The 13,424-nt window shown below is 40.0% G+C and overlaps 1 protein-coding gene across 1 annotated transcript in view; it reads left to right on the top strand.

The window, feature by feature from the left end:
• The window catches only part of Antxr2 (ANTXR cell adhesion molecule 2), a 120,583-nt gene that overhangs the window by 24,385 nt on the left and 82,774 nt on the right, over positions 1-13,424 (top strand). The window contains exons 8-9 of the mRNA XM_005068130.4: positions 8,650-8,710; positions 11,035-11,133. Of these exons, the coding sequence (XP_005068187.1) occupies positions 8,650-8,710; positions 11,035-11,133 (160 nt within the window). The remainder of the gene's footprint in view (positions 1-8,649; positions 8,711-11,034; positions 11,134-13,424) is intronic.

Raw genomic sequence — 13,424 nt, 5'->3', positions numbered from 1 at the left:
GATGAAATCTATAGGGAAAGATGTTCATCAATGTGTGTGCCAAAGTCTTAGCGATAACAGGATGTAACTGTATCGGGATCGAATTCAGTAAGTGAGTCAAAGCAAGGATTTCTAGATGGTGTGATAATCAATGTCAAGTGTTTGGCCACACACTGCTTCCTAATCTTCAGGTCATGGGATCAAGACTCAGTCACAAACTGGGTAATGAGATCTGGATTTGCTATGTTAAAAGTTATGTAAAATTTCAGGAAGACCACAATTTCTTCTGAGAAAGCCCCCCTTTTCCAGTGCTTCTCAGAGCCAGGTATCAAAAGGGAAGATTTATCCAAAGAATTAAAGTTCCTGAAGGCGGGGGGGGGTGGGTTCACTTGTTCAGAATAAAACTAAGTCAAGGACCTAAGGGGGGGAAGCACCCAGCAGGTTGTCTTTCCTGGTCAGAGTAAAGTCAGTAGAGTGAGCCTGAACCTTCCGCAATATAATTCTTAATTCATGCTGTGAGGACTTCGAGGCGTAGGGGCAGTACTAGAGCTGTTGTTATGTTATCTGTGATAGACTGGTAATAAAACAGTGAATTTGAATAGTGCAAACGTTACCAAAGCCTGAGAGGTCACTGGATCATAGGACTAAAGGAGCAAAAACAGTCAAATGTGACATCTGCAACATCTGCATTTGGTTTCTAATATAACAGCTAGCTCAAGGCAGAGTGAAAACTTCTATACAGAGTGGGCGGAAGTTTACTAGGCAAAAAATAGGAGCTCAGCTGAGAGAGGGGAATCCAATTGACTTTGAGAAAAAAAAAATCCCAGTGGGGATGCCCCTTAGAAAACTGGAGGGCAAGTTAAATGTTAAGGTTGGAAATTTTTAAAATTGAGTCATTGCACCTCCTTTTGTTATTTCTCCCACCACTTGACTGAAAGCACAAACATATATTTCTTTTTTTAAAAAATTTTATATTTAAATTTAAATTAGAAACAAAGTTGCTTCACATGTCAATTCCAGGTCCCTCTTCCTTTCCCTCCCCTCCTCCCATGCCCTCCCACCAAACCTCCCAATATCCCCTCATTTCCCCAGGGAGGGTGAGGCCCTCCATGGGGGTGTCCATAGTCTGTCATTTCATCCAGGGCAGGGCCTAGACCCTCCCACAAGAGTCCAGAGTGAGAGTGCATCTCTCATACAAACATATATTTCTATTGTTTCTAAACTTCAGATTTCTTTTTAATTGTAGTCATTAAAGTTATTTTTGGTTCCCTGAGGAAATGATTACAAGATTTATATGTGAAAATGAAATTGTATTTGAACTACTAAAAGTCAGACTGACTTGTGAGTACCCCGTGGTTCATGGTCAGTGATTCATTACCCAATGCTGTGGAAGAAAAGATAAAAATAAAACAAACCCACAGATTCATGAACAGTCTAGAAAGAGCAAAATTAAAAATGCTCTGTGGAAACTCCCTTGCGTTTATTTTTCAAAATAGGACCGTGGATGTTTCACTACTTGGAATTATTTATACAGATTTTGTTTTTAATAAGAGTATCTTGGAAAAGCTTAAGCAGAAAGAGATGAATTCATCATGAAGCTGGCTTTATAGAACAGCAGTGATCCAATCTTAAGAACACTACATTCAGGGTGACTGTGGTTAATGAGAATTTTGTTTGGAAAAAGATCTGCCATAAAGTACAGGTGCATAAACAGGAAGGGAATGATCCAAGGTGGGGTGTATACAGCAATAGATACTTTCTAGGAGGAACTATACAACATAGATTTAAAAAGTCACTTTGTCCATAGTGTTGGAAATATGAACATTGCATCTGGAGCTAAATAGTTCCTACTCATGTTCATTGTTGTTTCATTTGAAAAAAATCTGAATGGGTGTAAAAAAGAGGAGATACTCATTTCTCTCATGGCAAAGGGAGAAGTTGGAGCCCAAAAACTGTCCGCCACAGTGACTTTAATGAGCATGTTAGCTGGGGAAACCTGTATTTGTAAAATCATGCTTGATGAAAAGCTCAAAACTTGAGCAACTGTAAAGATGTAGTCTTAAGGAGAAAAGAAACCAAATTGCAAGATTTATTCAAACCTGTAGTTGGTTTTCAGAGTGCCAGATAGAAGCTGAATGATAATCACAGATTAGAACACAGACCCCCTTTCATTTTATCTAAAGTCACAAGGTTCCTTAGTTTTTTATTATACCCAAGCAATTAAGATAAGAACCAAAAATCTTGTAATTGGGATACCTAACTACAATTACCTGTCAATAAAAAAGGAGAAACCACTTAAGAATGAAGAGCTATATGCATGGCTGTGTGGAATTCACAGGCAATTTGAAATGGGAGGCTGCTCTTTACTTTTTTTTCCTTCCTTCCTTCCTTCCTTCCTTCCTTCCTTCCTTCCTTCCTTTCTTTCCTTCTTTCTTTCTTTCTCTCTTCCTTCCTTCCTTCCTTCCTTCCTTCCTTCCTTCCTTCATCATCCTTTTTCAGTAATGCTACATTAATAAAGCAAGACAAATAAAATACAGTGCCCTAAATACACATAATCATAAAAACATTCAGCAGTCTAAACCATACTTTGAGCATCCATTGCTTCCATTTACCAACATGTACCTATTCCCTTTTCGAGCTCTAAGAGCAATTTCTTCCAAGGAATACAGATGCAGCATAACCTCAAATAACCCTAGTTATTGCAGAATTCACAGCCTACAGAGAAACAGACTCCTTGTTAATATAGATACTTATACAGTATTTGAACATTCAAAGTTAACTTCAAGTCCTTGTAACTTTGATTTCACCATGTTATTCGTGCTGTACTCCAGTAAAACTATTTGGAACACAGGTGATCAGAATTCATTTGCTGCAAGTGTAAGAGTGAAAAACATAGTAATTTGTAAAACTGGGTAATCCAGAAAAGGGAAACTGCCTGAAGGATAGCTGGATCTAGGTTGGTGAATGTTGTCTATGGTTTTCTTTCTTTATTCTCCCCTGCATAGAGGAGGGGTTCAGGGTAGGGCTTGCAGAAGGCTGCAATAATTGTCTGCGGTCAGCAAGTCCATTGGGAAGTAACTACGACTGGCAGCATTCAGACCACAGATCAGAGATCTGTCCTAGGCAACCGAGGCATGATATTACATCAGCATCATTTAGGCCTCTTGGGGTAGTATTCACCTTTGTTCCCATGGCCTAAGGTCAGGTCAATAGGGAACTGTCATGATCAGTAGCCTCACTAGGTCTATTTGGAATAGGAGACCCTCTCTTCAACAGAGAAGAGGCTTTTTCCACAGAAAAAGAAGATGAAAAGATGTTCTTGGGGAGAAAAGAATCAGTAAATAGTACAATCTACCATAATAATTGAACACATTTAAACTGCTCACAAATAATCTAAACAGGACAGTTTTCTCTTTTATAACCCTACATTAAAAACTCTCTTTAAAAGATAGTATTGGACTAAGTTTATGTTTTAAATGTTATTTCATCCTTTTTTTTTGTCTTTATTATCTCATGTTTGACCCCCTGCCACATGAGTGCTACTGACGAATTTGAATCCAGGCAAATTTTCATTTTGTCTGACTTAAAATGATTTGATTAATTCAAATAGCTCAACATTAAACTCTCTGTTGGCTAGTTATATACCAGCTTGGTACAAAGTAGAGTCATCTGGGAAGAGGGACCTTAACTGAGAACTGCTTCCGTCAGACTGGCCTACTGAAAGTCTGCCGGGCATTCTCTTGATTAATGATAGATGTGGGTGGTGCCATTCCTAGGCAGGTGTGCGGGTCTGGGTTATATGAAAGCAAGCTGAGCTAGTTGTGCAAAGGAAGCCAGTAAACAGCATCCCTCCAGGGTCTCTGGTCTTCTTTAGGCATCCAGGTTCCTGCCCTGACTTCCCTTGATGATGAACTGTAAAGTCTAGGATGAAATAAACCTTTTCCTGAAAAAGTTACTTTTGGTCAGTTTTTATTACAGCAACAGAAAGCAAACCAGGAAATGGTATTCATTTACATGTCTTTTAGCCAGGAGGCCTGTGTTTGGTATTGGGAAAGTCCTTGAACTACATGCCCAGCCCTATATTTGCTTTTCAATCAAATTTGTTTAATATTAATTGAGCAAGTGATATTTATAAGAAAATGTTCCATATATTTTTTATATTAGGTTGCAGTTTAAACATATGATAATTCTATTAGTTTAAAATTATTTACTACATTTTAATGGAATAGGCTGTTTGGAAATAAGGAAGCTATATGGGCTTTTAAATCTGTCTTGGCTTAAATTGGTAGTCGAGAGTTTGTTATTTTGTTTTTTCCAAACTGAATATTTGATATTTAAATATTAATGCTCTGAGCCATGTCTTATACTGTTATCATAAGCTTTAAAGACACCAAAGGTTGTAAATAATATTTTGACTTCGTTGTTCCATTTAATGTATTCCAGGTTAAACTTTTATCGTGGGTGTATCCCAAGTATAACTTTTCACTAAGCAACCCTATGTTGTCCTAAATTCCAGAAAAACCCCATTAACTATATCATATGTAGTTTTCAGCTCATGAGATGACTTTTACTCTGTGTGTGTCCTACTAGATACTGCAACACAGCTCTAATATGTAGACTTGTTCAGGAAATTGTATGATCTCAATCAAAATATACAAAACTTCATATACATGAGACATGCTTTAAATACATCATAAAATCTATTTTTTCTACAAGCAATGGATCCTTGACACCACTATCATTTTTTTTGGTTACTAATCAGCAAATATAAAGCCCCAAGTGTCAAATGAAGACAACATAATGCACTTATGGTAGCCAGAGGAATTCCTGGAATAGCTGGGCTGACTTAGACCTGGTTCCCACCCGCCAGTTCTATGCCAATTCTGCTTGCAGAGGTCATGTCTGCCCCTTGTTAGCTAGGGAAGAACCTGTTCTCTTTTAAAAGTCTGCAGCCTGACACTGCATGAGACAGAGGCAATTTAATTCAAATTAACTTGAAACATGCCTATAGTACCCAGGGAGAAACACCATTCTGATACTGCATCGAGTTGGACTGCAGAGAAGGGACAACAGTGACATCTACTTTCATCTCAGGCCAAACATCTGTGCCCTCAAGGAGGCCAGCAGGCAGCTGCCACAGCTGCCCCTCCACGCTACACCCAGTCTTGCTGCTAACCCAGAGCTAACCCAGAGCAGAGACTAGACATTCTTCTCTGGTTCTTCCCTTTGCCCTCGTCAAAAAGAGAAATTCCATAAAATCAGTGTTTGCAATTTCACAAGCTCCTCATAGTATTCTGACTTCTGAACTGTGCTAATGATATATTGGATTTTTGTGAAACTAGTTAAAAGCAACACAAAATCAGCAATTACTATTTGCAAGGGACACTGTGGTTAGTTCAGCAGCAATGTCTTATTTATTTATTTATTTTGTTTGTTTGTTTGAGACAGGGATTCTTTGTGAAGTTCTAGCTGTTCTGGAGCAGGCTGGCCTTGAACTCAGAGATCTGTTTGACTCTGTACCTCAAGTGCTAGGATTAAAGGGGTGTGCCACCATGCCCAGTTCTTAAAGCCTTCAGAAATGTTTATTACACTATTCAGCTCAGAAAAGAGATTTATTTGGACTTTGAATTTTTTATGTTACTAGAAAACCATTTTTTATTGTTATACACTGTACAGGAGCTCCTCAAACAAATCTTATACAGGAGGGAGTTTCAACAAAGGCATTTAAAAACGGGCACTTGATTAGCACTTTGGAATAGTATACAGGAACATAGAGTTTTTGCAAAATCCAACTTGTCGATCTATTTTCCATTGGATTTCTTCACAAGCCTATAAACAAGGCTTATATATAAATGGTGATGTGTGTACCAATAGTGACTCCTCATGACCTCTGCCTCCAGGAATTTCACATCTTCATGCTCCACTCAACCTGTGTCCTGTGGGAGCAGCAGATGTAGATTGAAAGGACCTTAGAGGCTGTGTGGTTCACAAATAAAGAAGGAAAGAAACTAAGAGAAAAACAGTGAAAGAGCAGCCCTCAGCAGGACACTTAGCATGCACACACACACACTCACACACACACACTCACACACACACACTCACACACACACACACACACACACACTCACACACACCTAAGTCTGCCCCTGAGAGAATGTATGGTATTTATCTTTCTGAGCCCTCCTCTGTTCCCAACCCCCTGTCCACTCCTCTTCCATTTCTGTTTAGGAAAGGGCGGGTCTCCCATGAGTATCAACAAAACATGGTCTATCAAGTTGCGGTAGGACTAAGCACTCTTCCATGTATTACGACTGGGCAAGGGTTTTTAGGCCTGCACAGGTTTCGGGGGCCCTATGCTACAGGTAGCAGTCCAAGTTTCTTTTCACCAGGGTCACAAGCCTTACCCTTTGGAGACACCTTCTGCATCCCTTCCTCCCTCCCCAGCAGGCATCCCTATGCTTGGAGTGTGTATGATTGGCATGCTCCGTGAGCCGCCTGTGCTTTTGTCTACACGTTTTAGATATCCTCTCCATGGTCTTGCAATTTTATGGCTCTCTTCTTCTCTTTTTCTCTTTGGAAAAGGGCTGCTGGTTTTCTTGTTCTAATTCTTCTTCACTAGTTCATGTAGCGGCAACTTCTAGGTGATCCTCTTACCTGGAAGATCTCCGTTTTACCATCTTGAGCTTCTCACTTGGTATCATTACTTGTAGAAAAGATTATAGGGACTGTTGTGCTTCAGTGGTAATTATCATTCAAAGTATTACATGTAAACTATCTACCTACATTCCAACATGAATCAGTTAATTTATATTAAAAATCAATTAATTTATCTAGTTGTTTCCTTCTTAATATAGAATATGGCAAATTCTAGATGAGGAAAGCAAATTTACAAGTCATTTTTATTTCTAAACCTATATTAACTATCTTGTCATTCTCATCCATCCACTCTCTTCTCTGACTATTTTTCATTTGGAAGTGATTTTGGTGAACTTTGTTTCAAACTGTATTACCCTGTGTTTCTAAAAATTCATAATTTGTAGAAGGGCTAGGTGCTTTTTCTTACAAACTGCCTTGACTTATTTGTACCCTAATTTGACTGTTGGTTTGATGGTTAGAGAAACATTTTTGATGCTACCTCTGATTCAGTGTTTTCCAACATAAGCAGGCAGTAGCTGCATTGCACGTATAAAGCAGTATGTTCAGCATGAAGTGGGCTCTGCTATGTAATCTTTTTAAGTTTTTCAAAAGGCATTTTCTTATACATGAAGTTCCACTCTCAACACAAGGTTCAGGTTTCGGATAAAGGACATAATGCTAAGCAAATCCAACTGGATTATGCCCCATGGTGATGTCGACTTCATGACTCATGATGTTTAGAAATGTTCTCCCATTAACCTAAACTACATCAATCATGCTCATTTTCATTAGTTGGAAAGTTTTCAGTTTAGTCCTAACCCACAAAATTTTTCTACCCTGTGTTCTGTATTGTCTTGTTGCCCAGATTCGGTGGAAATATTTAAACATGTTGTTGGCTTGAAATCCCACCCATCCATGAAGCTATTTATCATTGGTCCCAGTTTTGTTATCCACAAGTTTTTTTCTTTCCAAATGTAAGATCTTACTAGATTTGTTTCCTAGACACCGAAGACTCACTGTCATATGTGGAAAATTGTGTCCATTTGGAGAAAACTTTCAAAAGTTCAAATAATGCCCCCTGTTCAGATGCCCATTCAGCAGGGAGAGGCCCATGATATTACAGGTGATTTCAGATCCTGAGTGTCTGTATTTCCGCTGTAACTGAGAAGCACAGGAAATGATTGTAGTTGTTGCCTCAGGACTTCCGTCCTGTCTAGTTACAAGCAGGGGATGTGAAAACCACTGCACTCATCTGTCTTCAACTTTTCGTCAGGAGAGGAATGCTGTTCAACAGCCATCTGGACTTTGTCTGACCTCAATAATGCTGTGCCTGGGAGTTCTAAAAATAGAGACAGAACCCTGGTGACCATGAGGCACAACTTTCTTATCCTTGTTTCTCACTTGTGGCCATGTGCTTTGTTTGGTGGCTTCTGTGCCTTGTGTGGTGTCTTCTGTGACTCAGAGCACGTTAAATGGGGCTGCTCTGCTTGAACACAGACTATTTTTGAGAACAATGTTTGGCTTTCCCAAGGAGTCTGCTTTCTGCACATGAGGAAATTAAGCCTGGGAGACAGACTAGGAATACATTGTCCAGTAAAGAAGCTGTTGTATATTGGTAATCTTTAAAGTTCAAAACAGAAACTGCCACAAAGTGTAGTGTTAAGTGGGAAGTTTGATTTGCTCACTGGCTTTTGCCAGACAAGGAAATGAAAGCATTGGTTTTGATATCAGAAATTTTCATTTATCTGTTCATACCCAAGGCCACCCCACTTTGAGGCAATGTTCATCTCTTCTCTGTTGGTCTAGGTTTACTCTAATCAAATATGGATTTTTACAGTGTACAATGTTAGATTATACCCTGAGATAACACGTGTTTCCAAAGACTTTCGTAGCTCTGTGTGTAATGGTGAATTGCATTTTCTCTGACATTTTTTGGAGTAGGGAGATAACCTCAAGACTGTTAATAAACATAGAATTCTAATGTTACAATTAGCCTTATAGCTTAGCCTTACTTATTTATTAATCTTTTTTCAGATATTAGCTCAATCATGTACTGAAATCCTGGAATTGAGTCCTTCAAGTGTCTGTGTTGGGGGTAAGTGTTTAGAATTTAAATATACCGTGTAAGAAATTGTTTGATCCCCCCCAAGCTAAAATAAATGATTTGAAACTCATGTTGGAAGGAGAATAGCAAAATTAACTTTTTTGGCATCTTTTTTTGTGTAAGAATTTTTAAATAATTCCTTGAAATATTTCTATTTTAAATTCAAATTTTTAAGATGTTATTTTAAATAATGAGCATATTGTGTGACAGGCTTTTAGAATGTTCTGTATATTTAGTCCATGTTTGAGACCTTTCCTATGGCAAATAAAATAAGATACAGAATGCTTTGTCTGAGTGGGTGGTCAGGTATCGGAAGGCGCAGAGCTGCATACTCTGATGACTTGGCCATGTCATCATATCCGCCAGCTCCAGGCACATAGGGAAGTGACTTAGGGCCACAGTGCAGGAAGGAACCAGGTGGCATCATAAGCTGCTCATCAAGGCAAGCTCAGGTCCCCACCTCCCAGATATCCTTGCCCAGACAGTGTGCTTCTCCCTGGCCCATTTTCTTCTTCAAGATTGACCCTGAGTTTGTTTTAGCACAACTTTATTTAGAAAAGGAAAAAGGTTGAGTCCTGGATGAGAAGGAGAATACGTCCTGTATTTGCTACAGAGCAACACGGCTATTGGACAGGTTCTTGCTCTCTGCAACCTCTAGCTCTCTAACAAATGCTCATGGAGATGCTGAGTGTGAAGAGCACACAAGGACATTCCAGAGCATCAGGCCTCTTCTAACTAGTGATCATTAGTTTCCTACAAAGACAAATCAGTGGAAACTTCACTAAAACAACGGCTTTTCTTTGTTAGGCTCCGTCTTCATGCACCTTCCTGACTGTGTCCTTTGAATATACAGTTTTACCTAATCACCACAACAACGTTACTTGGAAGTTTTAACATCCCCAGCTTGCAGATGGTGAAAGTGAGACAGAGACAGATATGGTATTTGTCACTCATCAAGGTCCTTGAGATACTTACCTGTCTGACGCCAGTGCCCATGTTCTCACTGGATTACATTTCAGGTTTTACGTGTACGTTATTAGGATTTACAAGTAAGCCTCCTTGACTCAGTGAATGGAGAGTGGCTGGCAGGTCTTATTTTGGTAACTTATTACAGTGTGTGTGGGAGAGGTTTCAGGAGGGAGAGGTTTGAGAGTATAGAGGGAATTAGTATGAATTAAAATGAAAGGAATCTGAGCATAAAAGACCATTTAGATAACACAAGTGGCCTTCCCTAGGTTTGTAATCTTCAACAAAATCTAAGCTATGTTTTTGTAAAAATGTACTGAAAAATAACAACCAACCAAGCAACCAACCAAACAAACAAAAAACCAAAAAAACCCCACAAAAAACCAAAAACAAAAAACAGAACTCAGTTCAACCAGTCAAAAGCAACCAATACATTTAGGATATTAAAGTAGAAGCTTAGCCAAAAGATAGATAGATCTATGCTGTGGATGTGTGGATCTCTCTCTGTCTCTCTGTCTGTCTGTCTGTTTCTCTCTCTCTCTGTGTACTTGCATTATTTCTATGTTATTTCTAGAAAAATCTTTGTTGGTTCCTTTTTTTGTTTTTGGGTGGACCTCCCAAACTATCCTTGCATTGGAGCTGCCCAGTTCCTAAATTGTAATCTGAACAGATCAAATCTCTAACATGTCTTTGCTTCAGTTTGTCTTTTGTGGCAATAGACCATCACCATTGTGATAGCTAACATACTCTTTTGTAGACAAGCAGCAAGTATTCTAAGCCTGTCAAGGGATTAGTTCTGTCATCTTTTCTTCTTTCATTCTCCAACATTTGGTGCCTATCCTTACATTGTAGATCAGGAGACAGTAAGTAACCTTCCTCTAATCACTGTCACAGCTGTCAGTAATCCAAATGATTGAACCTCTGTTGAATTTTAAGCTTGTTGGCAACGGAAGATGAAGCAGGTTGACACATTTATTTACTACCTTAACTTTATTCCCAGGAGTGGAAAGAGAAAGAGAACATTTTTCTTTTTTATAGAAAAAGTTGTAAGAATAGAATTCTGGGAATTGAGATAAGCCAGGTAATTATTAGTATATTTTAATCCTAATACGTTGGTTACTATGGGAAAACACTTTAATAAAGATGAAGTAACAGCTCTATGTGATAGTGAATATTGTCTCCGCTATACCTACCTAGACAATCTAAAGAAAGCAGCCTTGGCTGGAGTTGCATCTTCATGGTTATTGGTCAAAAGGATAGAATGAAGGAATGTATTATAAACCTCTTGATACTTTGGTTGTTTTCTGTAAAACACTGGTTACAGTGCTTGCCTTTCTTTTTATCTCTAGAGGAATTTCAAGTTGTCCTGAGTGGAAGAGCGGTCACATCCAACAGTCATGATAGCAGTGTTCTCTGCACATTCACTGTGAACAGCACATACTCAAAGAGTGAGTCTCACAAATGCCACGTCACATCAATGTCTTTACACACACAATCCTGAGTACTTCCTTCTTTAAAAGCATTTATTTTTACTTTATGTGTATGAGTGTATTGCTTGCACATATGCTGGTGCCTCTCAAGCCGGAGTTATAGATGGTTGTGAGCTGCCATGTAGATCCTGGGATCAAAACCCAGGTCCCCTGGAAGAGCTCTTAATCAATGAGCCATCTCTGCAGCCTGGGATATTTTCTCTTCCTTCCTTCCTTCCTTGCTTCCTTCCTTCCTCTTCCTTTTTTATTTTTATTAAATTATGCCTAAGAAACCTGCATGCATGCTTCACATGTCAATCCCAGTTCCCTCTCCCAACCTTCCTCCCTTGTCCATCCCCCAGCCCTCCCCCAGTCCCCCAGCCCTCCCCCAGTCCCCCAGCCAGTCCCCACATCATTACCCAGGGAGGGTGAGGCCCTCCTTGGGGGAATCTCCAGAGTCTGTTGTTTCATCCAGGGCAGGGTCTAGGCCCTTCCCCATGTGTCCAGGCTGAAAGAACCTCTCTCCATGTACGAATGGGCTCCCAAAGTTCATTCGTACGCCATGGTAAACACTGAGATTTTTGAGGCCTCCTCACTGACGCTACATTCATGGAGTCTGGATCAGTTCCCTGTTGGCATCTCAGCCATCAGTCTGGGGTTCAAAAGCTCCCCCTTTTCTGGTCAGCTGTCTTTGTGAGTTTCACCAGCCCGGTGTTGGCACCTTTGCTCATCACTCGTCCATCTCTGTCACTGGCTTCAGGAGTTCAATTCAGTGTTTAGCTGAGGGTATCTGTCTCTGCTTCCATCAGTCACTGGATGAAGGTTCTAGGATGGCATACACGGTAGTCATCAACGTTATCATCAAGGAGGGGTTATTAATGTAGTCTCTCCTCTATTGCTTAGTTTGTCAGTTGATGTTATCCTTGTAGATCTCTGGAAATCTCACTAGTGTCAACTCTCTCCTCAAGCCTATAATGACTCCATATATTATGGTATCTCTCATCCTGCTCTCCCTATTCTTACCTCGACTCACCCTTCCTGCCCCCCCATGCCTTCTTCTCCCCTCCTCTTAACCCCCTCTCTTTTTACTGGTTCCCTCTCCCCTCCCCCCATGCTCCTAATCTGCTCAGGAGATCTTGCCTCATTCTACTTCTCTGGGGTCTCATGCATATCTCTTGGGAACCTCCCTGTTTCCCAGACTCACTGGCACTGGGCTTGTATACTGATATTCCACTGATCCATGTCTAAAATCCATATATGAGTGAGTACATACCATGTTTGTCTTTTTGTGTCTGGGTTACCTAACTCAGGATGGTTTCTTCTAGTGCCATCCATTTGCCTGCAAATATCAAGATTCCATTGTAGTACTCCATTATGTAAATGTACCACATTTTCTCTATCCACTCTTCAGTTGTGGGGCATCTAGGTTTCTTCCAGGATGTAGCTATTACATATAATGCTGCTATGAACATAGTGGAACAGACATCCTTGTTGTGTGAATGGGCATATTTTGGGTATATGCCTAAGAGTGGAATTGCTGGCTCTTGTGGTAGACTGATTCCCATTTTCCTAAGGAATCTCCATACTGATTTTCAAAGTGGCTGTACAAGTTTGCACTCCCACCAGCAATAGACGAGTGTTCCCTTTCTCCACATCCTCTCCAGCATAAACTGTCATTGGTGTTTTTGATTTTCACCATTCTGACAGGAGTAAGATGATATCTCAGAGTTGTTTTGATTTGCATTTCCCTAATGGCTAAGGATGATGAGCACTTTCTTAAGTGTCTCTCAGCCATTTTAGACTCCTCTATTGAGAATTCTTTATTTAGTTCAGTCCACCGCTTTTAAATTGGAATCTTTGGTGTTTTGGAGACTTGCCTCTTGAGTTCTTTGTAAATTTTGGAGATCAGCCCTCTGTCCTATGTGGGGTTAGTGAATATCTTTTCCCAATCTGTGGGGTGCCTTTTTGTCTTGCTGACTCTGTCCTTTGCCTTATAGAAGCTTCTCAGTTTCAGGAGGTCCCATTTATTAATTGTCAATCTCAGTGTTTGCGCTGCTGGTGTTATGTTCAAGAAGCAGTCTCCTGTACCAATTCATTCAAGGGTACCTCCCACTTTCTCTTCTAAGTGTTTCAGTGTGGCTGGATTTATGTTGAGGTCTTTGATCCATTTGGACTCAAGTTTTGTGCATGGCGCTAGACATGGATCTGTCTGCAGTCTTCTACATGCCAACATCCAGTTATGCCAGCCCCATTTGTTGGAGATGCTTTCC

This window comes from Mesocricetus auratus, unplaced genomic scaffold (genome assembly GCF_017639785.1).
Source record: "Mesocricetus auratus isolate SY011 unplaced genomic scaffold, BCM_Maur_2.0 Super-Scaffold_100006, whole genome shotgun sequence".
NCBI lineage: Eukaryota > Metazoa > Chordata > Mammalia > Rodentia > Cricetidae > Mesocricetus > Mesocricetus auratus.
This window is presented reverse-complemented; position numbering and strand designations above follow the sequence as displayed.